Consider the following 25,996-nt stretch of genomic DNA (forward strand, 5'->3'; position numbering starts at 1 on the left):
TCTTGTAATGCTATTTTCCTTGTTTAGGATATTATGCAATCTTATTTTGTTGTCAAATGTATTTCAAAAAACGTTTTAGGCGTGCATACGTAGGTATATACATTAATATAGGGCACTATATGGTGTCCCGTAACTTTGCACAGAATCAACGATCATAAGCAGTGTGGCCAGATCGGGCATGGTCAGATGTTGTTTACCTCGTGTGAACATGGCTCTGACAAAGTTTATACGTTTATTAAATGTTAGAAATGTAATAAATGTTAATAATATTAGAGAAGTTAGAGGCACTATAAATATCAAGCGACTTTTGGTAAATTTAAACTTTTATATTACTTAATTCTTTATTTAAAAAGTGTTTATCAAGTACTAAGTCAATGTGATAACCTTAACATAATTCGCAATTCAATAAAGATACAATTTTTATTATTTTAGAATGTAACGTCGAAGTCGTATAGTACCATCAATAATGAAATTGATTATATGATAGAAGATAGTTTTCCAAATACATCGAATAAAAAACTAAGTAAAGCTATGAAAGTATATTTACAACAAGCTAGAAATTATAGTAAGTTTTAAACAGACCATATTAATATTGTACAAATTTGACATAAGATTTAATATTACCATTGAGTTAAATATAAGAATAATCTATAACAACTAATTATTAATTTTAGAGGAATTTCTGAAGAAAGAAGCAATGTCTTATGATTTAGGAAAACGACATTTAGCTAATATGATGGGTGTAGAGCTTGACGCTTTGACGGATGCCTACATTGAAGTAATTATATTCATTTCATATAAAATATGATTTTCTTCAGATATACATAATACCTTGTTTTATAACCTTTGATATTAATAAAATTGAACAGTAATATTTGAAATTCTATGATGCTTAGATCATCATATAACTTGTAATATAAATAAAATAAAACTGAGATAAGGAATTAATGTACTTTTAATGAAAATTATATTTTATATAATATATTATTATATACAATTTGTATTACCTTTGGGCAATATGTTTCTTCAAATTGTATAAACATTACTTATCTTTATAGAATGCAATAGAATATTTGTTACCTTCTGGTTTATATGACTGGAGAGCACGTCCTATGATGGCTCCTCCAGAGAAATTATTTCCAGAGAAGAAGGAAGCAGAATTTTCTGAAACTGGTAGACCATATAGTTTCTTGTTTTATACTTGTAAACCTGTTTATTATGAAATACTTTATGTAAGTCATTTTGTAATGTATAGTTATTTTTTTTATATATTGTACTTTATTGTAGCAAATTTTATGTACATGAAGAATATTTTTATATGCAGAATATTGCAGACTCAATAAAACTTTTGAATAAAATGGAAGATGAAAAAATTTCTAGAAAACAGTTACCTTCCACTGAGGATAAATTGTAAGTTTAAATTTGTTTATTATGCTTATTTCATTATACTATTAAAATAATTTATAAATGATTATTTTTTTATATATTGTTCTATTCATATTTTAATTTTTATTATTTTAGTGATCCATTGGGATCAGAATGGTGTTCACATAAACAAATACAATCTAAAATAATGGAAACAATTAAAACAGAAGAAGTATGTACAATTTATATATTTCGATTATTTTATAGTAACATATTTCTTGAAAAATGTATTAAATATCTTGATTTATTTTAGTATGAATACCTTATTAAATGTTTTGATAAACTAATACAACATCCTCTGTCAAATCATAAATCTGATTTTGTTATGCAATACAGAAATATATTAAAAATAATTACTCAAAATACCGATCTCCCACCTGTAAGTATATTTTGAATACCCTTTATCGCTGTATTTATTTTTTTTAGATTAAAAAAGTTAACATGTTTTTCTTTTACAGTTGCAATATGATAGCAATGATAGACCTTTTGTTTTAGTTGAATGTAAGTATATAATATAATGTATTAAAATTAGTATCATTATTACATTATAGTTTTATTATATTTAATATAATCCATAATGTTTAGTATATAAATTTCTTCCTTGATTTTTGTTCTTTATTTATTGTTTAATATATTTTATTAAATTGTTGCATTTTTATAGGCTGTATGAGAAAAAATTCCAGAGGAACGGTTAAAGTGTTAGGTAATGGATCTGGAAATATTACTATTAATGGGAAGAGTATTTCGTACTTTCAGGACATACAATGCCGTGAACAAGTAAGTTCTTAGAAAACAATTTAAATAATTATTGTAAATGAATTTATACTACTAGTTGTTATTATTTATCGAACAATTACTGGATGATAACTTGTTAGTATTCAAATTTTGGTTTTGATACTAACATATGTAATATATTCTAATATTATGAGATGAATCAAAACATACAAATTCTTAGAACTAATAGAAATCGGAAAATAATTTACCATTTCACAATCTGTTTATATTTCAAGAATGAAATATCAGATTGCAAAATGGTAAAGGACTTTAATTTCTATTGGTATGAGGAATTTACATGTTTAGGGTTGCATGTAATTTGTATTTTATTACGTTTCTAATTTAATAATTGTACAATTGTGTATCACAACATAAAATATAAAATAATATGTGAAACAATAGGAAAAACGTATGGTAAGTACTAAATTCACTACTATATTGGTATAGATATGTATCTTATATTAAAGTAAAAGAATGCATTGTTCATTTAGTTCAGTTTAAGTATTGGATTATATAAAGTTGTTTAAACTTGTATTAATATGTATAACAACTTAAACTGTAAAAATTACTTTCTAAGAATTAATCATTTCATGAAAATATCCAATTTATATTAAATAATGTATTTAAATATTAATATTAATTTCATTTTAAGATCTGTTTTTTCTAATTACACCAGATTTTGATACAGATTTATTTAAGTGTGATTATAAAATAGGCGCAGATTTAGAAGGCTTGCTTGGGGCGCGAAGCGAAATATGTAGAAGAATATTTTTTGATCCATTTTTTTAAACGATTTGAAATGTTTATATAATTTATTTATTAATATTTTAATTATTTAAATACATTAATTGCTTATGTATACTTAACTTACTTATACTTGCTAGAATACGGAACTTGTTACAATCACTACTTCAAGGATAAATAGTTTTTCAATGACAAAGTTGAAGAGGCATGTAGTTTTTTGCCCTGGTTGATCTTTAACATTCTATGTACATTCTTTTAAGTGTATATACAAGTGGTTTCTCATCATTTTCTTTAAATATGGCTTTGGAGAAATCGTGGTCGATAATTAATATTCATCGCCTAAAGATTCATCTACAAAGATTCAAATTTCCTTTTAAAAAACGTAATTATTAGTTAGCCTTATCTCATTTTTCATAGTCTGGGTATTTAATTCAAAATGTATAATTAATTAATTTAGTAATTAATCAATACATGATAAAATCATCCAAACAGAACACTTACGAATATTTTATTACGTGAAAATTCTCTTATATAAATACTTCTATCTTTCAATTAGTTTACATAACAGAGGTTTTACTGTTTCTATATTTCTGAATTTGAAATTAAAGAGAAACAGAGACGAGAAGAAGACGAGACAATGAGAATTAGAAGTTCTCATGTGTACGATTTATCAGAGTCTCTACGATCACATAACGATGACTACATCTAACAGAAATTTTTAATGAAATTCGCGAATTTCGAAAGTTTTTAATGTTAAAGATATAAACTATACCATGGGAATTGGTATCGTTTCTGTGCACGAAATTTATCGTGATCTTTACGGTCACGCAACATATTCAAATTGTAAAGAAATTATTAATGAATTTCGGATGCAAGAGAACTGAAGTTTATACGAGCGCAAAGGAGACGAGATTATGCGAATTCCGCGATCTCAGAACAGACGGTGCGTGCAAGAAGCTCGATCCGAGCGCAGTATTAATCGAGCCGTCCGATAGTACGACAGATCCACGGTGTTTGGAATGGTACCGGCACTTTGAGTGTTTCAAATCGTTCGTTTGAGCCAACCGATAAAGTTTGCGCGTGAAAGGCATCGCTGTTGGTTCTTATTGCGACATTTTCCAAGCTATCCGGTAAAGAGCCATAATAAAAATCTCCACGTTGCATCGATCATCAAAACGTGATTACTTTAGAAAGTCAGAGAAATTCTTGATTACAAGAAAAGCTAAAGAGTCAATCCCATAAATTTTGTAGTGAACTAGTTTCTGTAATCTAAACATAAGATTATACTATTTAAAACCAGTCTTGCAGATCTTACAGTGAACAAAATGAAAAATAAATTGGACTAGTGTTTAAAATTCGTTTACGGTCGTTAATGGTTTTGGACGGTTTTGGTAAATTACCTAAATTATAAATGTCACGCCTGTGAAGTATTTTCGATACGCGCGATCGATATATAAATTTCTCGAATGTAGTTTTAAATTTCTATTTAAAATTAATTAAAATGTTCTATTTCATTTGTGACGAATTTCTATGTTTCAATAATCTGTGTGTAAATGAAATATGAAGTTTTATGAATATTTCCTTTTCGCTGCAAGAGTTACATCGTCGATCTTAATGTTCTAAGAATGCAAAATATGTGCGAACGTCATCTTGCGTATCTTTGTTGTGTTTTTGGGGTCGAAATGGAATGTCGAGAATGTTCCAGTCTTCGACATACGAAGGACTCGAACTGTATATAAATAATATCAGTTTAATACATTGTCGACCGCTAATGTTTTCCTCAAATTTTCCGTGGAACAGGTTTTGTTGATCATATACAGTTATTTGAAGGACATACGATAAAACTGCGATTATTTTTTTAAACGAATATATATTTAAATAAAACTTTTTTTTATTTGGACGTAATTTTGTTAGTGACTCCAACAAAATTGCTAACGTTTAAAAGCAAAAAAAAAAAAAAAAAAAAAATCATTAGTTTGAAAATAATCAAGAAATCATGCTAGTGCTCGCAAACGAGAAATCTTGTTTTTGGATCGCCAACGTGGATCTTATGAAAACGAGAATTCTCGTTACCGGTCGCCAATGTGTTAAAGGTAACGGAGTGGCAGTTTATAGTTATCAATGTATGTGTCCGATTTTCCAATTGACATTCCCGCCTCACACGATGCGTCTCGGACCAGATTCAGACGTCATCAAAGATCTTCGCCTATATTTCTTACACTTCGTTGCAATCATTATCATAATCAAACGTTTGATTACTCGAATTCATTAAAAATTACGTAGAATTTAAACGTACCAGGTCATTGAGTGTTGAATTAAGTATAGTTATAATTTGATACGTATATTGTGCTAATAAATTTAACTTTTTGGCTGAACTGTTAATGCTGGAACGTTATTACATAAGACTTTTGAATACCTCTTATCAAGATCTATATTTAATAACAGGATGAAGTCTTAATTGATTCAATCTTGAAAGTCATTTTTTTAATGAAAACGATTCAAAATTGGCATCGTTGGAATCATTAAACATTATCGAAACGTATAAAATTTTATTATTTCTGCAACAAAGTTAAACACGTTAAAGCAGTTGGAAAAATTTATTACGCTTGTTCGAATGAGGTTTTGAATAAAAAAAATAATAAAAGTCCAATTCAGTTTGTTATCATTATATACATTTGTATGTAAAAATGCTTTTTTCTTTAAATTTCAAAAACATACAAAATTGACGTGTGTACTAGAATACCTTCTTAAGAAGAGATTTGAAATTACATTCGAGAAAGTTTTATCAGACGAAGCTGTTAGTTATGTATGAAATCATGGGATGACTCTTGGCTCAAATTAAAATTGCAAAATATAAATTTCAATGAAAATATTAATGGGCGTAATAAATTATTACTTCCCGAGTGAAGTCTCTTTCGCAATTAGTACTTATAACAATATCTTTGTAGATTGATGATGTAATCACGTAAAGTACTGAACGAGGAGGATGGCGAACCATTCGCAGATCGCAGCTTCGTCGCTGCCAAAGAAGAAGGTACAAGTGGAACAGATCGTCGACATTGAGAACGTAGCGGTGTCCATTCCACGCGTTCCAAAGCGTACGACCGTGTCTTCTCTGATTCTGGCTCGATGGCTAGCGTCGAAGAGCACGCCGCCGCGCACGGAAGCGGAAACGGGCTGGTCGACAGACGAACGGAGTCTGAACTATGGTACACCGCCTCCGATAGAAGAGCCTCATTGTTATTCAGTGTGCGCCAGCGAAAGCTCCTGTACCGAAGAGTTTAATTGCACGTTGCAGGTCAACAAAGATATAATCAGGAATCGTCTGATAGAGCACATGAGATACGTGGGTGGTCGGTTGCAGCTGTTAGACGACCTAGAGATGAACAAACTAGACTTAGACGATCCGAAGCGTGTCGCGACCGTATACAAACGAGAGGAAATAAACACTCTCTTACTTTACGCCAGCTTTGTCGGTCAAGTGGACCTTATCGCTGCTCTGCATAAGTGCGGAGCAGATTTAAATTATTCGGAGCAGGGACAAGGTCTCGCTCCGCTGCACCTGTGCGCGTTCAGCAATTCTTTGGAAGGCGTGCAATACCTATTAACCAATGGCGCTAATATGTACTTGGAACAAACTCACACTCCGTTTCATTATGCCGCTTTTGGGAATGCTTCTAGAGTAGTTCAGCATTTTCTTCAGCTGGGTATCAGTCAGGAATCTCCATTGGGGGAAGAGACTGTTTTGCATGCTGCGGCCAGATCGAACGCTTCGAACGTGTTAAAATTATTAGCACCGAATAATCCGACTCTGAACGACTTGGATTGCAACGGTTACGCTGCTATACACCATGTGGCGGATAAAGGGGATCCTGCTTGCTTGACGATGCTTTTAGACGCCGGTTGTCATCTAGACCTAATGACCAAGAAGGGCGACACTGCTCTGCATTTAGCGGCGGAGGCTAGCTGCGTGGAAATCGTCGATTTGTTGGTGGAACATGGCGCGAACGTTCATTTGAAAAATCACAGAGGTCAGACGGCCTTGCACATAGCCTCTCGTTCTCATTGCTTGGAATGCGTGGAGATACTGCTGAAAAAAGGTGGCTGCGATCCTAACGTCGAAGACAACGACGGCAGAACGTCTCTGCACCTCGCTTTAGGAAGATCTTTATTGGCTTACGAGGTTACCGAATTCCTCGTCACTTGGAAGGCGAACGTGAACAAAACTGATAAATATGGCTATACGCCACTTCATATCGCAGCTTTGAACGAATTGTCGCAATGCGTGGACATACTGATACAACGCGGAGCAGACTTGAGCGCCAGAACGAAGGGTGGAACGAGCGCGTTGTCTATCATCTTGCGCAAAACCCCAACGTCATTGAACGTCTTTAAGCAGAGACTGAACACCTCTATAACGCTGCATCAACATGGATCCGCCACGGGAGAAATAGAGCTTCGTCTGGACTTTCATCCTCTGTTGATGCACCAGCAACAAGGTGAGATCAGATACCTTGGCACTTTCGTGAAGGAAGGATACAAAGAGATTCTGGAACATCCGCTCTGCCAGGCATTCCTACATTTGAAATGGCAGAAGATCCGGAAGTATTACGTGGGCAGGCTGGTCTTTTACTTGTTTTACGTTCTAATACTCACTGGTTGGGTAATGACTGCTTTAGCGCATAACTGTTACAACGAGTCGCACGGCCAATTAGACAATACTCAGCCGCCATTATGTGCAAATACCACCGGTATAAACGGTTTTCTTTATCGACATCCCGCTCTCCTGGAGATGGAATGGTACGCATTAATGGTGTTGACTATTCTCGAAGCGATCCGTAAGCTGACCAGCATTCCGACATACCTGTCGGTCCGCCAGTTTTTCGCTCAGGCCGAAAACATGGTGGAGTGGTGCGTCATATTGAGTGTATTCGCCACTTCGTTTATCTACACAGGTAGAACGTACGCGTGGCAGAGCCACGTGGGAGCATTCGCAGTGCTCTGCGGCTGGAGCAACCTTATGCTAATGATTGGCCAACTACCGATATTCGGTGCGTACGTAGCGATGTTCACTAGCGTTCAAGCACAAGTGTTCAAGCTTCTTTTGGCGTATGCATGTCTATTGGTAGGCTTTACCGCGAGTTTCTGCGTAATCTTCCCACGCTCGAAATCGTTCAGCAGTCCGCACATCGGCCTAATTAAGGTCCTTGTAATGATGACTGGAGAACTGAATTTCGAGGATCTATTCTTCCCCATAGAGGAAGATGGTAAGCCTACAGATGCTGGCGGCACATCTTGGATTCTACTTCAGTTATCCGCTCAATTGTCATTCGTACTGTTCCTCTTGTTCGTCACCATTGTACTGATGAACCTGCTGGTGGGAATAGCTGTTCATGATATAAAAGGCCTGCAAAAAACAGCAGGATTAGCCAAACTCGTTCGCCAAACGAAACTCATCTACGACGTTGAGACTGCTCTTTTTTTAGGCCTAATGCCAAAACGGCTAACGAAGTTTTTGCGATGGACAGCTCTGCTGTTACCGTCACCTCTGAGAGCAGTTTTGACAGTTCGACCACTTAATCCGAGAGAGACTAGATTGCCTCGCGATTTGCTTTCCGCCGCTCACAAGGTCGCCAAAGAACGTAAAAACGCGTCCGGAACATTATGCAGCCGAAAGAGCAACAGCACGACGTACACGTATCTCAAGAGCGAGCCATATTCGACGATTCATCGTCGTTTACCCGAGGAAGACGCCTTTATCGAGGATAGCACGATCAAAGGAGAATTAGAGGAGCTCAAGAGGATCTGCGAAAGAAATCAAACGCTTCTCCAGGACCTTATAATGGCCCTGGTATCGGACAAACAGCACAGTACGAGCAAAGAAGAGGATGAAACTAATTAAATTCAATGTCTTAATTCATGGAATCTCGACGACTGAGAAATATCGTGCGAATGATCTGAAGAGCTTTGGATGAGAAACGTGGTTTTTTTAAACGCAGAACAACAACTGCACACAAACGAAATTGTACGTGAAGACTTACATCATTTCGTCACTCTATTTTTAAATTCGAAAGAGTCTATTAAAGATGATAATTTTATTTTTTTCGACTCTGGAATTTCTGTATCGATAGTTTGAGTGTTTCTGTAAGTTCCGTTTTAAGATTTGACGTCATTCTTCTACAAAAACAACCCACGAGGCGCCGTAGCCACTTAGAAAGGAATGAATAAAATTGAACGTGAAAACCCCAGTATGAATATTTTTCTAAATAAAATTCGGAGAAACGGATATCTATAAGATAGCGATACATACATAATGTAATAGGAACGTTATTATGTAATCTTAAAATCATTCCAATTTCCTTTCTTTAATTTTAAATAAGTTCCATGGTAAATGACATTTAACTGTTTTCATGTCAAAATGACAGAGATATAGATTATTTAGGATTACAATTATCGATGACAAAGATTGAAAAAAGATACCTGATATATTTTGATATACGTATAGACTTTTTACTCTTTATGTATAGATATTATTCAATATTTGTGAAATATTGTAGTACAGTATAATAAGAAATTGAAGTCCGTCCAGAATACGAATATCATAAAGACAAGAGAAGTGTGTAGAAAACAAATATTAATACAACAAACAGAGTACAATATGGAATACTAATATTTAATTTTATAAATCATACGCATATTGCTATGTAAATAATTGTATAAAAAGATTGTAAATAAGATGCGATTAAATAATAATTTAATTGTAAAGAATAATCTCTGATATATTTCAATTTTTTATTTAATTGTACGAATAAATATAAATAAATCATTTTTTAATCGCGTGAAACGTTAAAGAAATTTTCATACATTCGTTCATTTTACGATGAATTTGTACTATGGATATTTCATATATACATACAAAAAAATTTTGTTATAATGATGTTATCAGAAAATATTATTTGCGGAATTGGGTAAGAAATAAAAGGTGTTAAAATATTTGAACAAGCAATTGGAGAAATTTTAAATTTGTATCGAAATAAAATTACGCCAGTTCTTATTAAACACAGCACGATCGAAATGACAGCAGTCATTTAAAGTACTTTGTGAAAAAATAAATGTTCCTGTTTTAAATACATGCTGCGATCCTGTGTTATTTGCACATCAGTTTCAAAAAACGTTTTATTGCTCAATAATCTTGTACGTGCTCGAGGAGACGGAATTTCAGTAATTCTAAACACGTGTTGCAAGCTGTTTAAGTACCAAACGTAAAAGATGTCAAACGGAATCGGAATGCGAATCGATATGTTAATCGGCACTCACAGTTTATTTACAAACTTCACTATAGGAAGTTTGGTCACAAAAATTTGTGTAATAAATCACCGTGAATCAATCATAAATTTCGTGTAATGTGAAAGCGTCTGATTACGCGTGCATACGATATTATCGCGTGAGAGGCTTTGAACATAGCTAATGTTACAATTTATGTTTTTATAATGCGAAAAAACTAGTGCTCCCAAACTACAGACAAAAAATTGCATTTCTTCGATTAATAATTTGTAGGAAATATTTTTTCATTTCACCAACACGATTATAATTACGACTATATTTCTCCAAAAAATATTCCCTTTTTTTTTTAGTTCACATGAATTATAATTTAAAGGATATTTCAAGTTGTTGAGTCAGCAAATGTGCTTAGTCACTCGATATTTCCATGTTAAAATATTCGATAGATAAAAAATATTGTCCGTTCGTTGAAGATTTTTCATGTGGTTTCCAAACGTTTAGTTGTTAATTTAATAAATGACTAAGTGTTTGGAAAACATCGAGTTTTATACGATCAATCGGTTCGACGTAAGTTCAATGTAAGTTACGACGATTTTTGGTAAATTTCGACGGAGACAATAAACCTACTTCAGGTTCGCCAGCAGCGTATTCAAATATGGCCTTTGGCATTCATAAGGTAGTTTAGAATTATTTAAAAAGAAACCGGTTCCAATTCGTAAGGAATCGTAATAGGAACGCTTGGTACAGTATATACAGTGATAGATATCTATATAGTTTAGAATTACTGACCACGATGGAAGTGAACAAGGTCACTGAGTTTCAGGTCCGTGAGTCCATCTAGATTTTGCGGAACATCTTAAAGCCCGACGAATCCGTAAAAAGGCTCATAACCGCGCGAACTCTTGTAACGGTTGGAGTTTCAGCTCCGAGGGTCCGTGAAAAATTCACGATCGAGCGATCGTGTCGCGTTTCGGGGATCTACGATCGTAGCTTTCTCCGTGTTAATGGAAAGGTGCCATGTTGGTGAACTCTGTTTTTATAATCGTCGAAATAACGCGGAGTAACCAGTGTAATTAATTTTATTAAAGTGTGTCGGTGAACCTTTTTTGTAGAGCATGAATGGACATAATCGATTCGCGAAATAAATCGAAATCATTGAAGTTGATATAAAATATAGAAAGCTGATAGCAATTAAGAAAAATGACAATAAGAAATTAACATGGAACACTATTATAGAATTAAACACTCTAGATTTTAGAGTCTCGTTCCCATTGGTACAGTAATTTCATGTGCATTAAAAATAAGTTACGTGGATAGTCGATAGTCTACACACAGTGACATTTTATATCCGTGACATTAAAACATCAATAGTTGGTTGATTAGCAACTGTAGTAATCAGATCCTAATGACCGTACTCGTTGCGTAACCAAACTTTATAAAATTAATTATAAATACACCTCGCACGTGATTAATCAGCCAGTATAACTCTATAAGGCAATAAATTAACTTGCGTCTGTTTTATCTGTATTTATCGCAGAACAGCATGCCAGTTGTCGAATTCTTTTTAATCGCGACATTTGTTTTTAAAAGTTACTCGCAGACTGGAGAAACATTAATAGACGTGCATCGTGACAAGATGAAACGAAAGTTTCACGCGTAAGGAATCGAAGAAACAAGAAGCAAGAGATGTTTTTGAACAACTACTTTTACCCCGAAGAGAAATCGAAACGCGGACAACCTGTCGAAGGAACTCGAAGAAGCGCATATCCGATGAAAAAGAAAATCTCGTTGAATTCGCGCAGGAGAAAGTTTGTTTATCGTAACGAGCGGCTGGTAGATGTGACCTCTATCCCGTTAATTTTTAAGTTCAAGGTCCCCGTTTGAAGGAGGACAGCCTGCAGAACGGAAGTATGTATTTTCCTATCCAACTTATATATAGAATGAATCCATAAGAGGCGACCGATATAAGTCAGCCGGGCGAGTGACACCAGCAGTCGCGTGTACTGCAATGACGAGAGCATTCTCTTAAAGTGATCCAAATGACTTTGGGACGTGACGTGATAAACGAAGAAAAGAGCGAGGCAGAGGTATGACGATTGGAACGTTCATCCGAGGAGATCCACGATAGTAGAGAGTGCCTTGTGTTACGTCGCAGTTCCTTCATCGTCTCGTCCGACGGCGAGAAAAAAAATTCCACCGACGAAATGGAAGACAAACGAACGCACGAGAGCACGAGCAAAGTGCCGAAAATTAACGTACAAAGGCCATCGTCGATGGTAGACGAGGAAAGATCGCGGCGTTATTCGTTAACGAGTTTAAGAGATCGCCGTCTTTCGTTCGACGAGAAGGATTGCCGGAGAACGATAGAGGCAGGGGATAAAGAAGCTCAAGAAAATGTCGATAAAACGATCACGACAAGGATGAAATCGTTGGCGAGCCACGAGAAGAGGACAAGACATTATTCGTTGACAAGATTAAAGAACCGTCGTTCCTGCATCTACTTCGACGAAGAGAAACACGATTCGGCGGGGACGGATAATGGCTCCATTAATGAAATTGTCAATAATAAAACGACGCAAACGTTGAGAATGCCTTCTACTCGCGACGGGAAAACGAGGCATTGTTCCATGTCGAACTTAAACGACCGATCCAACGATCATCTTTCCACGAGATTGGCCTCGACGTTCAGATCGGTCAGGTATCGACACACGAGCAACTCGCAGAAGATTGTGATCAACGACACCCCTGTCGTGGATTCTGCGAACGACCATATAGAAATTGACGCTGGTACACCTCCGCCAGCCGACGAGTCCCTCTTCTACGACAATCTCGACGTGTTCAGGCAAGCACAGGTAAACGGTAACGATCTTCGATCGATAATGTGGTCGATCGTTACGCCCGCGGAAATGAAGCTGCTGCTCGAATTGGAGAAATGCAACGCGTTACCGGAGCTACCCACAGGAGAGAGAATAAGAAATATCATTTACGTGTGGTGCTGTTACCGTGGCCTGATCCATTTGTTACCGAAATTGGAACAATTAGGCGCGAATCTCGAATACACAGAGTCCCGTACAGGCATGAACGCCATTCTCGCAGCTTCTCTGAGCGGGAACGTAGCGTGCATCAAACACCTGATAAAGAAGGGCGCCGATGTAAACTGCAGAAACCCGATCAATCACTATACCGCCCTTCATTTCGCTGTTCTTGGAAAATCTCTGGATGCGGCGCAAGTGCTACTTGATAACGGCGCGAAACCGAGCACGTATCTCTATCAGGAGATTCTCGAGCCCGTGTTGCATTCCGCTATCAGAGCAGGAGCGATAGAAATCGTGAAATTATTGCTGGACCGCGGTACGAGCGTCGTGGAGAAAAATCACATGGGCGAGACGCCGTTGCACGTGGCTTGCTTCGTCCAGTCGATGGAGTGCGTCGAATTGCTGCTGAAGTCCCCTGGCACCAACATAAACGCGGTGGACAGAGCCCACAGAACTCCTCTTCACTTCGCTGTGATGACCACGCATTCGTCCGCGAAGCTCGTAGAAGTGTTGCTGAAGCACGGAGCGTTGATGAACGCCGCGGACAAAACGGGCTTCACTCCTCTTCACGTGGCCGCGTTGAACGAACAATCCCACTGTGTCGACGTTTTAATTTGGGCAGGCGCGGATGTAAGCGCAACAACCAGCGCAGGGTTGTCCGCTCTGAACATTATACTCCGAAAGATACCCGAATCTCTGCAAGTCTTTCGACAGAGGCTCGACGCCTCCATAACGCTCAGCAGACCCGTGCCTCACAACAGAGAGTTCGAGATGAGGCTGCACTTCGACCTGCTCTTTCCCAGCGACAACCAGTGCGAGACCAGCTTCATCAACACCTTCGTTCAGGAACGCCGCAAAGACTTGCTGTCGCACCCCTTGGTGATGGCTTTCCTGCACCTGAAATGGGAGAAGATTCGAAAATTCTATCTGCTCAGGATCATGCTGTACGCCATGACCGTGATCTGCATGACCACGTACGTCCTCACCGCGTTAGCGTACAAATGTTACAATTACGACGAGGCGAACAGCTTGAAGATCTGCAGCAGCAAGCGTCTCTCTGGATTTCTCTTCAGGCGGCCGGTGATCGAGATCCAATGGTACCTGTTGTTAATCTTCACGTGTATCTCCATTCCCAGGAAGATATTCGGCTTCATGGTCTACACGTCGGCGAAACAGTATTTCTCCAACATCGACAACGTACTGGATGGCGTCGTGATAATTAGCGTGTTCGTCACGTCATTCGTGTACACGGGTCGCACGTACGATTGGCAAAATTACGTTGGAGCGTTCGCGATACTATGCGCGTGGACGAACTTGATGCTGATGGTCGGTCAGTTGCCAGCATTCGGCACCTACGTGGCGATGTTTACTCATATACAGTTCGAGTTTGCGAAATTGCTGCTGGCTTACTCCGGTCTGCTGATAGGATTTACCGTCAGTTTTTGTGTTATATTCGTCGGGGAACCGTCTTTCGGCAATCCTTTCACCGGTCTCATCAAAGTGCTGGCGATGATGGCCGGCGAGCTAGACTTCGAGGGACTCATCACCCAGATCGACGATAAAACCAAAGGACCGTTCGTTATTTATCATCCGCTATCGGTGTGCTCTCAAATCCTCTTTACTTTGTTCATCGTGTTCGTTACCGTGATCCTGATGAATCTGCTCGTCGGTATCGCTGTCCACGATATCCAAGGATTAAGAAATCACGCCGGGCTCACGAAACTCGTACGTCAGACAAAATTAATCCTTTTCACCGAGATGGTTCTGCACAACAGTTCGATCCCTTACGCTTTCCGGAAATGGATGTCGGACCATAAGATCAACGTGGAGAACAGAAAAAGGGTTCTGGTGGTGAAACCGTTGAACCCTTTGGAGAAGAGATTGCCAAAAGATATCCTAAAAGCGGCTTACGAGGTGGCCCAGAAGAACATACCGTTTATGAACGATGATAACATCAGTCTGAGCGATCACGTGATGTGGATGAGACAACAGAGCGAGGAGAATTCTGACTCTAATTTACAACTAGTCATTGAAAATCTAACTAATAAGCTACAGTCCTACGAGGATACTATCAAGTTACTAAAGGAGCAGCTCTTAAACACTAATAAAACGCTGGAGAATGTTATACAGAATCTGGCGAAGGAAAAGAAAAATTGACATTTCCTAGGTACTATCATTGACAATTAAAGTCTCTATCTAAAATTTAACTACGAAAATTATTGAAAGTGCACTATACTCTTTCGAACGTAACAAAGATCGATAAATTAACTTTCTATGTAAATGTCATAAATTTAAATATCGTAAGATGTGACTCATGGGGGTATCAATTAACATTGATAGTAATGACATTAATATTTTATGTTTTTATCGACTGTTTCACAGACTGCTTGTTTTACGGCTGCTAGAATTTATTAAAATTGTTTGTACCCGCAGTGTATGTTGTAATTATTATTATTGTAACGAACGAATAGCAATTCTACTATTAAGAACAATTAATAATGTTTGATAAACATTGATAACTAGCCGCCTAATTTAGTAATTAGTATTTAGAATTTTGTTAAAAGTTATTCTCTAAATGACAATATTTATATAATATTAAGCCCATCAAATGTTACAATCATTCGCATCGCTTTAGCTGAAAAAAATGTGTTAGCAATACAAAATTGCCAAGACTCATTTTACTAAAAGACACATTTCTCTATAAAATATTTTAATTAGGTAATTAAATTGATATCTTCTCCATTTTATTATGATTTCTACAAAATAAAATTTTAAGATGCATGATACTGATATTTAACGAAACAAATATACCTAACGTTTATTTCAAGTAGTGCAGATACAAGTTAATCGATTTGGAAAGACAAGTGTTTTTGTTTTATATTAAATAAAATTATTAATTTACGAACTAAGCGTTGAATATTCACTTTGCACATTTTAAAGTAGATCCAGAGTATGATTAACATAGTCTGTTTTAAATTACAGGTTATATTTCCATTAATTTTTTCGAATATGAGTGATAAAGTTGATATCGAAGCAACCGTTACTGGTGGGGGGCGAACTGGACAATCAGGTGCTATTCGTTGGGGTATTTCACAAGGGCTTCGAAACTTTGTCGATATTGAAATGATAGAAAAAATGAGAATTGGTAAGGGCAACAATGGTATCTAATTATTAGTACATAGTTAGTAAATAAGTTATTTTTCCTAATACATCCTGAATAAATTCGATGATAGATTTTAAATTCAATTTATTTCAACAACGATTGTAAGTCAACTTATCGCAAAAGATGAACGTAATTTTCGAATTTTGTATTGTTAATTTATCATAGAAACTGGAATGTAATTATTACTGCGCGCTCTCTTTTGAAGATATTAATTTCTAAATGTAATTCGCAAAGTGGTAATGAGGTCACTCGTTACTCGTCATACTAACTGAAATGTTAAAATTTTTTTTTTTTGTAAATACAAAACATTTATTGATAATAATTTCGATAAAATTAATTATTTGTATTTAGCTGGCCTTCTAACAAGGGACTGGAGAAAACGTGAAAGAAAGAAGCCTGGGCAGGAAGGAGCTCGAAGGAAATTTACGTGGAAAAAACGTTAATATTTCTTTTTCAATCCTCTGTATTTTCAAAATTATATAAATAGATTTTAGTAAATTCTTGTAAAATATTTTTTAACTAAGATATAATCACCTTACACATTATAAGGTCTTTGTTTTAATTATGGAAACCGAATGATAAAAAATAACTGATTAATTATAAATACAGGGTAACACAGTAGTCATAATAATTGCAATAAATACGATTTATTATTTTAGAAAAAGAATAAGCATTAAAAAAATATTAAAACTTATGACTTATTCTTAAAATTAACAACATTATTTATCCTTCAGGATATTTGTTTAAACTATATATTTTTTAAATAGCAGACAAATGAAATTGTCTATAATCGCATACAATGCTGCCTTTACATTTTTTCCAAAGGTGTTAAACCAAGTAATTTCATACCTTCAGCAAGTATAATTTTGACTGTATGAAATAACAATAATCTTTGATTTCCTAAATCTGATGGTTCACCTTTTATTTTTAGGTTGCTGAATGTTTTACTGACAGCATTACTATAAAAAAAATTTGTTACAGTTGAAAGATTTGTATAAAATTAATATGTTCAAAATTCTAATATTATATTTAATTTATTATAATCACACTGACCATAGAGATAAAAGATATACCGCTAATATACACGGTTCTAATTCTTCGTAAGATTTAAGAACTACTTCATCAAATTTACTAATTAATATAATTAAATCATCAATTTCTACTTCTTGTAACAGATTTGGATTACACTCTGTCATTAAAGTAGCGCCACTGGTATGTTCTAAATTGTTTAAACGACAATGAGTGTATTGCAGTTTTATTCCAGTATCACCTTTCATCTAATATCAAAACATATTATCCACGATTAATGAATAATATATCTTAAAATAATATTTAATGAGAGTAATAGTTTATTATAACAAACTCACATTAAATATTAAATTCCAATCGAATTCATAATCTTTCATTCTTCTTTGTTTTAAGTCATGAAAAATAATACCAGACATGCCCAAAATATCAGAACTGTTATCAGATTCATTTAAACTAACTTTAGTTGCTGAAATAAAATAATATCACATAAACATTTACATTTAATTTGAATTTATTATATTAAAATATCACTGAGTAATCTTCTAAATACATAAAAGTTACAAAATTTCGTGAATCAAGTAATTTATGTTAGTTGCAATAAATTATGATCATAAATATAGTTTACTTACTTTTTCTTTTTTCTTGATTGTTTCTCATAATTTCCTGTGCTTTGTTCAATATATCATTTAAAAATATTGCTGTACCTTTCCTTGTACTCATACCACGAACTCTTCCAAACTTAACATGCATTAATTTATCTGTCCAAGGCATTTCCATTTTTTCCAAAATTTGAAACAAATTTGAAAAATGATCAGTTTGACCATTATCCACAACATAGTACATATTATCAAATTTATGTTTTTCAAATCTATCTACAGCAGCAGCAATATCTCTAGTTATATATAATGTTGAACCATCACTTTTAATAATTGGAATATTTCTTTTTTGAGTTAAAGGTATCACCTTTCTGTTCCTAATATCTAATGTTAATAATTGCAGTTCTTCCATCAGACTAATAATTTTATTTATATTTTTAGCAGTATACATAGACTCCCAATGATACTCATCAAAAGATACACCTAGTCTTTTATAAGTTTTTTCTAATTCTTGAACAGTGTAATCTTTAAATGTTTCCCATTTCTCAGAAATAATATTGTCTCCAAATTCCAATAGTTTAAATATTTTTCTAGCACGCTCGTTTATTGTTGAATCAGTCTCAGCAAATTTATTAGCAGTAACATATGCTTTGTACAAAGTCTCAATAGGATTGTTTTGCATTTCAATATTATTAATATGTGACATTTCAAGTCCCAAATAAATAAAACCAAATTGTGTGCCCCAGTCTCCTAAGTAATTTATTTTTTTAACTTTATTGTGTAAGAAATTATTTATATTAGCAATGTAATTTCCTATAACTGTAGAACGTAAATGTCCCAAATGAAATGGTTTAGCAATGTTTGGTGAACTAAATTCCACTATAATATTTTTATTCTTGTTTACAAGTAATGGCGGTGTTAAACCAGACAGATTACTTTCTATAATTGTCTTTATATATTTATCTCTTTGCATATTGAAGTATATAGTACTACCTTCTATTATTATATTATCAAAAGTATCATCTGAACCATTCTTTACAATGTTTTGAACTTCATTTGTTACATTATAATAATTTGATTTTAAAGGAAGTGTAAAACAATACATGTTATTTGCTTTATTTAAATTTACATGTAACTTAGTCATTATCTGATTTTGATGCACATTGTCTAAATGTTGTAGTGGTTTCACAACCTACAAGAAATAATCATTTTAATTACATGTAATATAGTATTTCTTTAACAAACTAGCATATGTTTCTAATATATATAAACAATATTTAACTGCAGATTACTAAAATATAATAATTCGTACTTAAAGGACTTTTCAACAGTTCAAATAACCGGCAAATAATGGCATTTTTATAACCTATAAATCATTCTTTGCATATTGCTAATAAAATAGTTAAATAAGAAATTTACTATAGATATTCGATAATTATAAACTTTGGAATTACAAATTTAAAATTATCTATAAAGAAACTGTAATGACTATAATGTTAAGAATTTAGAAATAGTGAAACCAAAATACCACACCTTTTTAAATATTATAGACCTTAAACTGTTGCTCATGTTAAAGAAATACAATGATTTTGAAATGAATATTTCAATTATTATTTCAATCTTTTATATTTAATCTTTTGCAGTATACTTTGGATGGTTTATATCATGTAGCGTTTCATCGTTTCTTATTAGAAGCTCTAGCATTCCAGGCTAGTTCTTGTTAATCTTGTTACTGATTCGTAAATAACATTTTATATAAGTTAACATTTATTATGTTTTCATTTAATTTAATTCATATTTAATAAGAAAAATATTGCCAATTACTTATGTGATTCTTAAGTACTTAAATTCAAGTTCATGTAAAAATTGTCTGTTTGAACATCAAAAACGTACAGTCAATTTCAATGTATGATAAACAAAACTTAAGAAAATGATGATAAAGCATTCGCGGAATAATGAAAGTATATTCTTTGTTTGAATGTGATCGCAATCTTTTTAAAGATTCTGGAAACTTGCTCGTAAAAATGGTTATACGTAAAAAAATGAGAAGAAAATAATGAATTACGTTTCCTAGGTTATAAAACAACAAACAACTTGTGAGGTAAATTTTCAATTTTCTTATATGCCATATGATCTATAATGTTCATCTTTTAAATAAGTTGTTTAAAAAAATCGAAAAGTCAAACAAGTGCATATAGTTTTATGTTTTATTAATTATATTTGTGTACTATGTGATGATTGATTAGTGTTATTCTTTACTGATAATTAGCAAAGACATGGAGAATCAAATCCATTCTGAATTAATTATGAAAGAAGAGGAAGATGAAGAAGGAGAACAAGAATCTAACAATAGTACAACTGAAACTAAGAATATTGGACGCGATGGAGTAGAATCAACAATTGGTATCAGACCAAGGCCTTTAATTTGTAAGCCAGAAAATGTTAATATAGGGTGTAAATCTGAGCCTATAGAAAATAAATGGCAATGGGCTCCAGGAGCATGGCAAGATGCTACAAGAATGAGTGCATTTCAACCATATAAGGTAGATTTTATAATGTTTGAGGTATTTTAAAGACATCATTGTTTTATTCAAAATTTTCTAGCCTCCCACTTTGCTCACAAATTTACAACGAGGTAACACACAAACAGAAATACCTCAACTTTATGGTGGTAGTGATATTACATTTCACACATTAGCTGGTCAAGGTGAATTTACTCCTGATCACATACATCCAAGTATGTTACTTTAAAGAAGTGAATAACTTACTTATTAGGTGTAAGGCTTACAGTATTAAAATCTGCAGTATTTAATATAGACATAACAAATTATTTCTGTTAAACATTTTTGATTATCTATTTATAGTCATTTTTTAAATAAAAAATATATAAAAGTTAGTCATAAATATTAAATTAAAATGTACAATTACTTAATAGTTCCATATTTATTTTGTACTTTATGTTGATTCTACGTAAGTAATTTTACCGTTTAATTTTATATTTGTAACTTCTTTTTGTTGAAATACATTTTTTTCTTTCTTTTATCATAGAGTATTATAAGTTTATTATTCCGAAGATTATCAGAAATACATAGTCGAGAATGTTCAACAATAGATGACTTGTTGGAATTGCACTAAGTAGTGTAACTTATTTGTTTTTTGTATAATTTGTAAATGTATTGATGAATTGTGATAAAGATACTGTAGATACACCTGATGAGAAGGGTTTAACTGGTCTCATGTGGGCTGCCGGATATGGCCAGTTGGGCAGTGCAAGGCAATTACTTAAAGCTGGTGCTAATAAAAATTACCGTGGTCTTAATGGAGAAACACCTTTGCATTTGGCAGCTGCTTATGGACATCATGATGTTGTAAAATTGTTATTAAACCATGGTGCAGATTCAAATGCAAGTGACGAGGTACTGGATTAGTATTTATAAAATTAAAATTGTTTAATAATTGTATTTTTTAAATAATTTAGGAAGGTAATACGCCATTGATATATGGAGCACATGGTGATCATCCCCATGTTTGCTATGAATTATTATCAAGAGGAGCTGATGTTACGCGTCGTAACATGTATGATATAAGTGCTTATCATGCAGCAGTATTAAATAATTCATTAACTGGTAAACAATATTTACACCGAATATATTATTAATAACACATTATACTCGTTACTTCAAAGAAATCATCAACTAATTTTTTTCAGCGAAAGCAGTTATTGAAAATTATCTATTACAACAAGTGATAAATGTACCACCTGACATATTACAATAACATTTCAATAAACATGTTTTATTTTCATTTCTGTATAATTATTTATAATAGATATTTTTTAATGAATGCATTATCAGAGAATGTAATAATGAAATTTATATTCTCAAATCTTTATGAACAAACATTTTACAGACAATTCGTTGATTATTTATACACATTTACTTAGTAATAAGTAGTAAATAACTTTTTACTTATAAACATAAAGGTAAAAAAAAAACAACATGTAATGTTATTACATTTAATAACATAATAATTGAAAATATTAATATAATGTTTTGTATGTATATATACAAACATTTATAGTATTTTATATTAACGTTGTTTTAAGAACAAGCAAGCGACTATATAACACAAATGTGTTTAAATTATGTGCATTTCTTCTTCTTTTTTTTTGGTTCCATATATCATTAGTTTCTTTATTAATATTTGCAAAAAGATAAAGTAATATTTTTTTTTTTCTTAAAAATGAAATATATAAAACATTAAATGCTTCTAATAATACTATTAAAAAAATAAAATGAACCGAGTTAATACACTTATATGCTTTAATAAATTCTTTTGTTAAAACATGATTATATATCATTTTCTGCAATTATTATGGCTTTATGGTTATACATATGTACGTAACATACAAAAAAATATCGCTATGTTTCTTCATACAGTAATATCTCATTTTCTATTATACTGGTTCCATAACGGTACAAAATTTATAAGGAACTAATTTCGAAAATGTGTAATGAAACTAATATAATTTAATTTATTTGTATATAATATGTGTAACTCGTAAAATGTGAAAATAATTTTTAATGTTCTTTCTTAACCAATTATAAAACACCTTTGTACAGTTTTCTTTAATAGTTTGACATTAGGCATGTACTAAATAGAACAAATTATTCATAGGACACGTATTAGCGTACCACTTCTAATGCATTATTATTTTAACTTTTGTTAAAAATAGTGGTCATGTGAAATGAAATTATTAAGCTGAAAATATTTATCACTTTTGTTCCAATAGACAACGCCTAAGTTAGTATCCTTGGACACATTAGCATAAGTGGTTAACTGATCATTTTTTGGGTACTTATACCACTTCGTAATTATCAGTAAAGAAAACTGTTTCTACAGAATACTTAACAGGACTTTCATCTTCTACGAGAAAAACTTCGGTTACCTGTAAAAAAAATACATATTTTCGTAATTTTATGGAGCATTAAATAGTAAAATTCTACTTTTCATTAATACTAAGACATAGAATTTTATTCTTATCAGTTTATTGCTCTATCGCTAAAAAAAATATATTCACTTATCAAGATATCAGACAAATAGCACACAAGCTTCACAAAAATTTTTACATTAATACCATTTTTGTTAACTTTAATCAATTTTATGTATAACATACCTTAATATCGACATATGATGTCTTTGATGAAAATGAGACGCGAAGGGGAAAGAAATCAGCAGGTGTAGAAGAAGGTGCTGAGAACTCCATTGAACCTGAGTTTGTTGTTTCATCAACTATTGGTAGAGACCATACAAGCATATTTCGTCGTGCTTCGTGTGTGTATTGCCCGTCAAATTCACTTACAATGGGAGTACAACCCATGGGCAATGGAATGTTTATTTGAATGTCATTTAACTCGAGATTAAGTTGTTCTAATTCATATTCTATGTTGACATCGCATCCACCTTCTCCATTTTCGGAAGGCCAACAATTTACTGTTTTAAAAAATAAAAGAAAAATTATTCTTTATTACATATCGAACAATACATCGAATTTTATGCAATTTAATAAACAATTCCTACTTGAGATAGGTAATGCTGTTTCATCTTGAGCTTGTAAACGCCACTTTAATACACCAACATCAGTATTTAGTGGGAATGGTTTTGTAGGAATTTTTAAACCTATTTGACCGCGAGATCTAAATAATTCCTTATCTACATTAGGATGTGTTTGTAACTGGATCCCTCGCGAATCTTTATTTTCTAATTGTACACGAATTCGGCCCCATTTTTCATCTGAGATATGTAATGTCACCAAACCATGTAATTCAAAGTGTTGCAAACCACCATCTCGACCAATTCGTACGTTAAGTCGTTCTTCCTGTCGCAGGTGAACTCTTCAAATAAAAAGATTTATATGCTAACGATAAATGACATATTATTAAATGTAACAAATTCTTACGATTCTGTATTGATTGTCTGTGGTGCGATTGATGTGGGTTTTGCACCCGATGCGGGTAAAGGTGTTGTTACAACGTTTTCTCCTTCTTCTTTTAATTGATCAACAAAAGAATCAACATCACGAGATTTCCCTCCTAATTTCATTGCGCCTGGTCCAGTATTAACCGGTTTCCTTTGTAAAGAATAAAAATGTGTTTATAACACAATTCTTAATGTTGTAAAGCATTATATTATTCCTTACTGTGTTGGTGTATACGAAGGTCTAACTGGTTCTGGTATGAAATTTGCAGTATCTCCTACATTGAGAATTACTGTAAAGTTACTACCACTTCCAAAAGCATTACCAAATCCAGGACTTTTGAGACTACTCTTTTTATTTGCTTCCATTCGTTGCCTTTGTAATTCCTTTGCCTTCTCACGCATTTTATTCCTAGCTTCTCTTTCTTGAGTCATTCTCACTGCTTGATAGACTTTTTCTTCATGTGAATCCATTTCCACAAATGTTCTAATTTGTGCTAAGTTGACACTTTCCCTATATCCCAGTGCAACTATTTCATCAAATGCAAATATCAAATTGAATGCATTTTCAGCTATTTCAAGTTCATCTATTGAATTACAATATTCTGGAATCTAGAAATTGTATTATATAAAATTATTAATTAAACTTAATTTATTATTATTAAGAATTAGATATGTGCTGAATAATTGAAGAATAATTATACATTTTATATTTAAGGAATACTTACAACTCTTGCAAAGAGTCTTAATGTTTCTAAATCTTCTAATATATTACTAGCTTTTGTTGTAATCAATAGCATGTATACTTTTTCCAAAGGTTGATAAACATATCTCACAGATTCTGTTTCTACAAATGTATGTTGTTTTCCAGAACTCATTAACTTTGGAAATGCAGCAAGTAAACCTTCTATTCTGGCTTTTGTCATTTCAACGAATTGACGAGAAATAATAGCTGAAATTTTTATAAAATTCTACTTATTAGTTTTAATCAATAGATCAAACTTTTCTTAAACAAAAACAACTTAAATAATTCATGACAAATGTAGTAACTATTTTAAGTAATATTGTACAAAAAATGGTCACAAGAAAATGATTTATGATTATTAAATGTAATTATTAGTGCTGTATGTTTTCTCAATAAAATATAAAAAATATATAAACATCCTGAAACTTGATACTACTTGATGATTTTTTGATCTATTCGCTAATTCTCATATTAATGTAATTGTTTGTAACTACTGAAGTTCTTTTCCATTGTTTTTACAGCACCAAATTTAAACATATCTAGATAAATTGAAAATTAATGCCCACACGTTGATAGAAAGATTTTTCCTGTGAAATAAAGTACAAAATTTGACAATTAAATATCATTTAATTTATACTATTATATTGCAAGTATCAAGTTTCTAGGAAACATTTCATACATACAAAAGTAATTCATGTGAAGAAGTGTTTATAATAGCTAAAAACGAAATGGATTGACAATTAAAAGTATAATCATGTGAATATTAAGAAATATAGTATAACATCACACACACAGCGCGCGCACACACGCATACACACACACAACAGGTGCGGTCAAAGCGAAGCATTACTTACTTTTGCCTGCTTTAGTGCAAACCGCCGCAGCAATAAGTACCTGAAACAAAAACAACCTGTTTTATCGTACACTAAGATTTAATTTATTATTCATTTCGGCAATAACCGTGAACGGTAATTGACATCTGTGTTAAGTGCATTGGCATAGCTTCGCTGTAAATATCTTTTAAGGTTCGCATATAGTGACAATGACTTAAATTCAGTAATATGTAAATGCTCACCATTTTTACGAATTATTTTAATACGTTACGTGTTGTACGATTAACCTAATACAATTTTTATATAAGCCAATCTTCCATCCACATCATATATACAAATACGAGGGCACGAGCAGAGGGCGCACTGTAGCTGACGTGTGGCATGACGAAAGATAT

General features: G+C 33.2%; 5 protein-coding genes across 7 annotated transcripts; 3 read left to right on the forward strand and 2 right to left on the reverse strand.

Annotated features, from left to right (window-relative positions):
- Positions 1-3,430: 3,430 nt before the first annotated feature.
- Positions 3,431-16,371, forward strand: Wtrw (ankyrin repeat domain 61 water witch). Its single transcript, XM_076763800.1, has 3 exons — positions 3,431-8,842; positions 12,318-15,426; positions 16,242-16,371. Exons 1-2 carry the CDS (start codon positions 5,930-5,932, stop codon positions 15,414-15,416), a joined length of 6,012 nt encoding a protein of 2,003 aa, XP_076619915.1. The 5' UTR covers positions 3,431-5,929; the 3' UTR covers positions 15,417-15,426; positions 16,242-16,371.
- Positions 16,242-17,048, forward strand: LOC143341097 (small ribosomal subunit protein uS9m). The gene is made up of 2 exons (XM_076763718.1): positions 16,242-16,404; positions 16,774-17,048. Exons 1-2 carry the CDS (start codon positions 16,269-16,271, stop codon positions 16,863-16,865), a joined length of 228 nt encoding a protein of 75 aa, XP_076619833.1. The 5' UTR covers positions 16,242-16,268; the 3' UTR covers positions 16,866-17,048.
- Positions 17,049-17,222: 174 nt separating this feature from the next.
- On the reverse strand, positions 17,223-19,714 carry Argrs-m (arginyl-tRNA synthetase, mitochondrial). The gene is made up of 5 exons (XM_076763700.1): positions 19,581-19,714; positions 18,081-19,239; positions 17,790-17,917; positions 17,476-17,699; positions 17,223-17,381 (listed from the first exon to the last, which is right to left on the reverse strand). The coding sequence occupies exons 1-5, from the start codon at positions 19,614-19,616 to the stop codon at positions 17,231-17,233; spliced, it is 1,698 nt and encodes a 565-aa protein (XP_076619815.1). The 5' UTR covers positions 19,617-19,714; the 3' UTR covers positions 17,223-17,230.
- LOC143341095 (uncharacterized) lies at positions 19,165-21,851 on the forward strand. 3 transcript variants are annotated; one of them, XM_076763716.1, is made up of 7 exons: positions 19,165-19,267; positions 20,122-20,148; positions 20,317-20,590; positions 20,652-20,784; positions 21,243-21,463; positions 21,526-21,673; positions 21,757-21,851. In XM_076763716.1, exons 3-7 carry the CDS (start codon positions 20,324-20,326, stop codon positions 21,822-21,824), a joined length of 837 nt encoding a protein of 278 aa, XP_076619831.1. In that variant the 5' UTR covers positions 19,165-19,267; positions 20,122-20,148; positions 20,317-20,323; the 3' UTR covers positions 21,825-21,851. The 3 variants fall into 3 exon arrangements, with proteins under 3 accessions (XP_076619831.1, XP_076619830.1, XP_076619832.1); XM_076763715.1 differs by lacking the exon at positions 19,165-19,267 and adding an exon at positions 19,728-19,786; XM_076763717.1 differs by lacking the exon at positions 19,165-19,267 and having other exon boundaries at positions 20,004-20,148; positions 20,652-20,754.
- A 197-nt stretch (positions 21,852-22,048) lies between these two features.
- Deltacop (coatomer subunit delta) lies at positions 22,049-25,954 on the reverse strand. Its single transcript, XM_076763712.1, has 8 exons — positions 25,844-25,954; positions 25,623-25,662; positions 24,752-24,975; positions 24,247-24,635; positions 24,007-24,177; positions 23,628-23,941; positions 23,224-23,540; positions 22,049-22,995 (listed from the first exon to the last, which is right to left on the reverse strand). The coding sequence occupies exons 1-8, from the start codon at positions 25,844-25,846 to the stop codon at positions 22,906-22,908; spliced, it is 1,548 nt and encodes a 515-aa protein (XP_076619827.1). The 5' UTR covers positions 25,847-25,954; the 3' UTR covers positions 22,049-22,905.
- Positions 25,955-25,996: the final 42 nt, after the last annotated feature.

Source organism: Colletes latitarsis, chromosome 4 (assembly GCF_051014445.1).
Source record: "Colletes latitarsis isolate SP2378_abdomen chromosome 4, iyColLati1, whole genome shotgun sequence".
Classification (NCBI taxonomy): Eukaryota; Metazoa; Arthropoda; class Insecta; order Hymenoptera; family Colletidae; genus Colletes; species Colletes latitarsis.

Bases quoted from the DNA above. Each gene is read 5' to 3' on its own strand.
- LOC143341095 (XM_076763716.1), top strand. From the start codon at position 20,324: ATGGAGAATCAAATCCATTCTGAATTAATTATGAAAGAAGAGGAAGAT. The intron at 20,785-21,242 runs GTATGTTACTTT...ATTGTGATAAAG, and splicing joins TCCTGATCACATACATCCAA to ATACTGTAGATACACCTGAT. The intron at 21,674-21,756 runs GTAAACAATATT...AATTTTTTTCAG, and splicing joins ATTAAATAATTCATTAACTG to CGAAAGCAGTTATTGAAAAT.
- Wtrw (XM_076763800.1), top strand. From the start codon at position 5,930: ATGGCGAACCATTCGCAGATCGCAGCTTCGTCGCTGCCAAAGAAGAAG. The intron at 8,843-12,317 runs TAAATTCAATGT...GCAGAGGTATGA, and splicing joins AAGAAGAGGATGAAACTAAT to CGATTGGAACGTTCATCCGA.
- LOC143341097 (XM_076763718.1), top strand. From the start codon at position 16,269: ATGAGTGATAAAGTTGATATCGAAGCAACCGTTACTGGTGGGGGGCGA. The intron at 16,405-16,773 runs GTAAGGGCAACA...ATTTGTATTTAG, and splicing joins GATAGAAAAAATGAGAATTG to CTGGCCTTCTAACAAGGGAC.
- Argrs-m (XM_076763700.1), bottom strand. From the start codon at position 19,616: ATGAGCAACAGTTTAAGGTCTATAATATTTAAAAAG. The intron at 17,918-18,080 runs GTAAGTAAACTA...ATTTTATTTCAG, and splicing joins CAATCAAGAAAAAAGAAAAA to CAACTAAAGTTAGTTTAAAT. The intron at 17,700-17,789 runs GTGAGTTTGTTA...TTTTGATATTAG, and splicing joins ATTGGAATTTAATATTTAAT to ATGAAAGGTGATACTGGAAT.
- Deltacop (XM_076763712.1), bottom strand. The intron at 24,178-24,246 runs GTAAGGAATAAT...TTCTTTACAAAG, and splicing joins CCTTCGTATACACCAACACA to GAAACCGGTTAATACTGGAC. The intron at 22,996-23,223 runs GTATGTTATACA...TTTTTTTTACAG, and splicing joins CATCATATGTCGATATTAAG to GTAACCGAAGTTTTTCTCGT.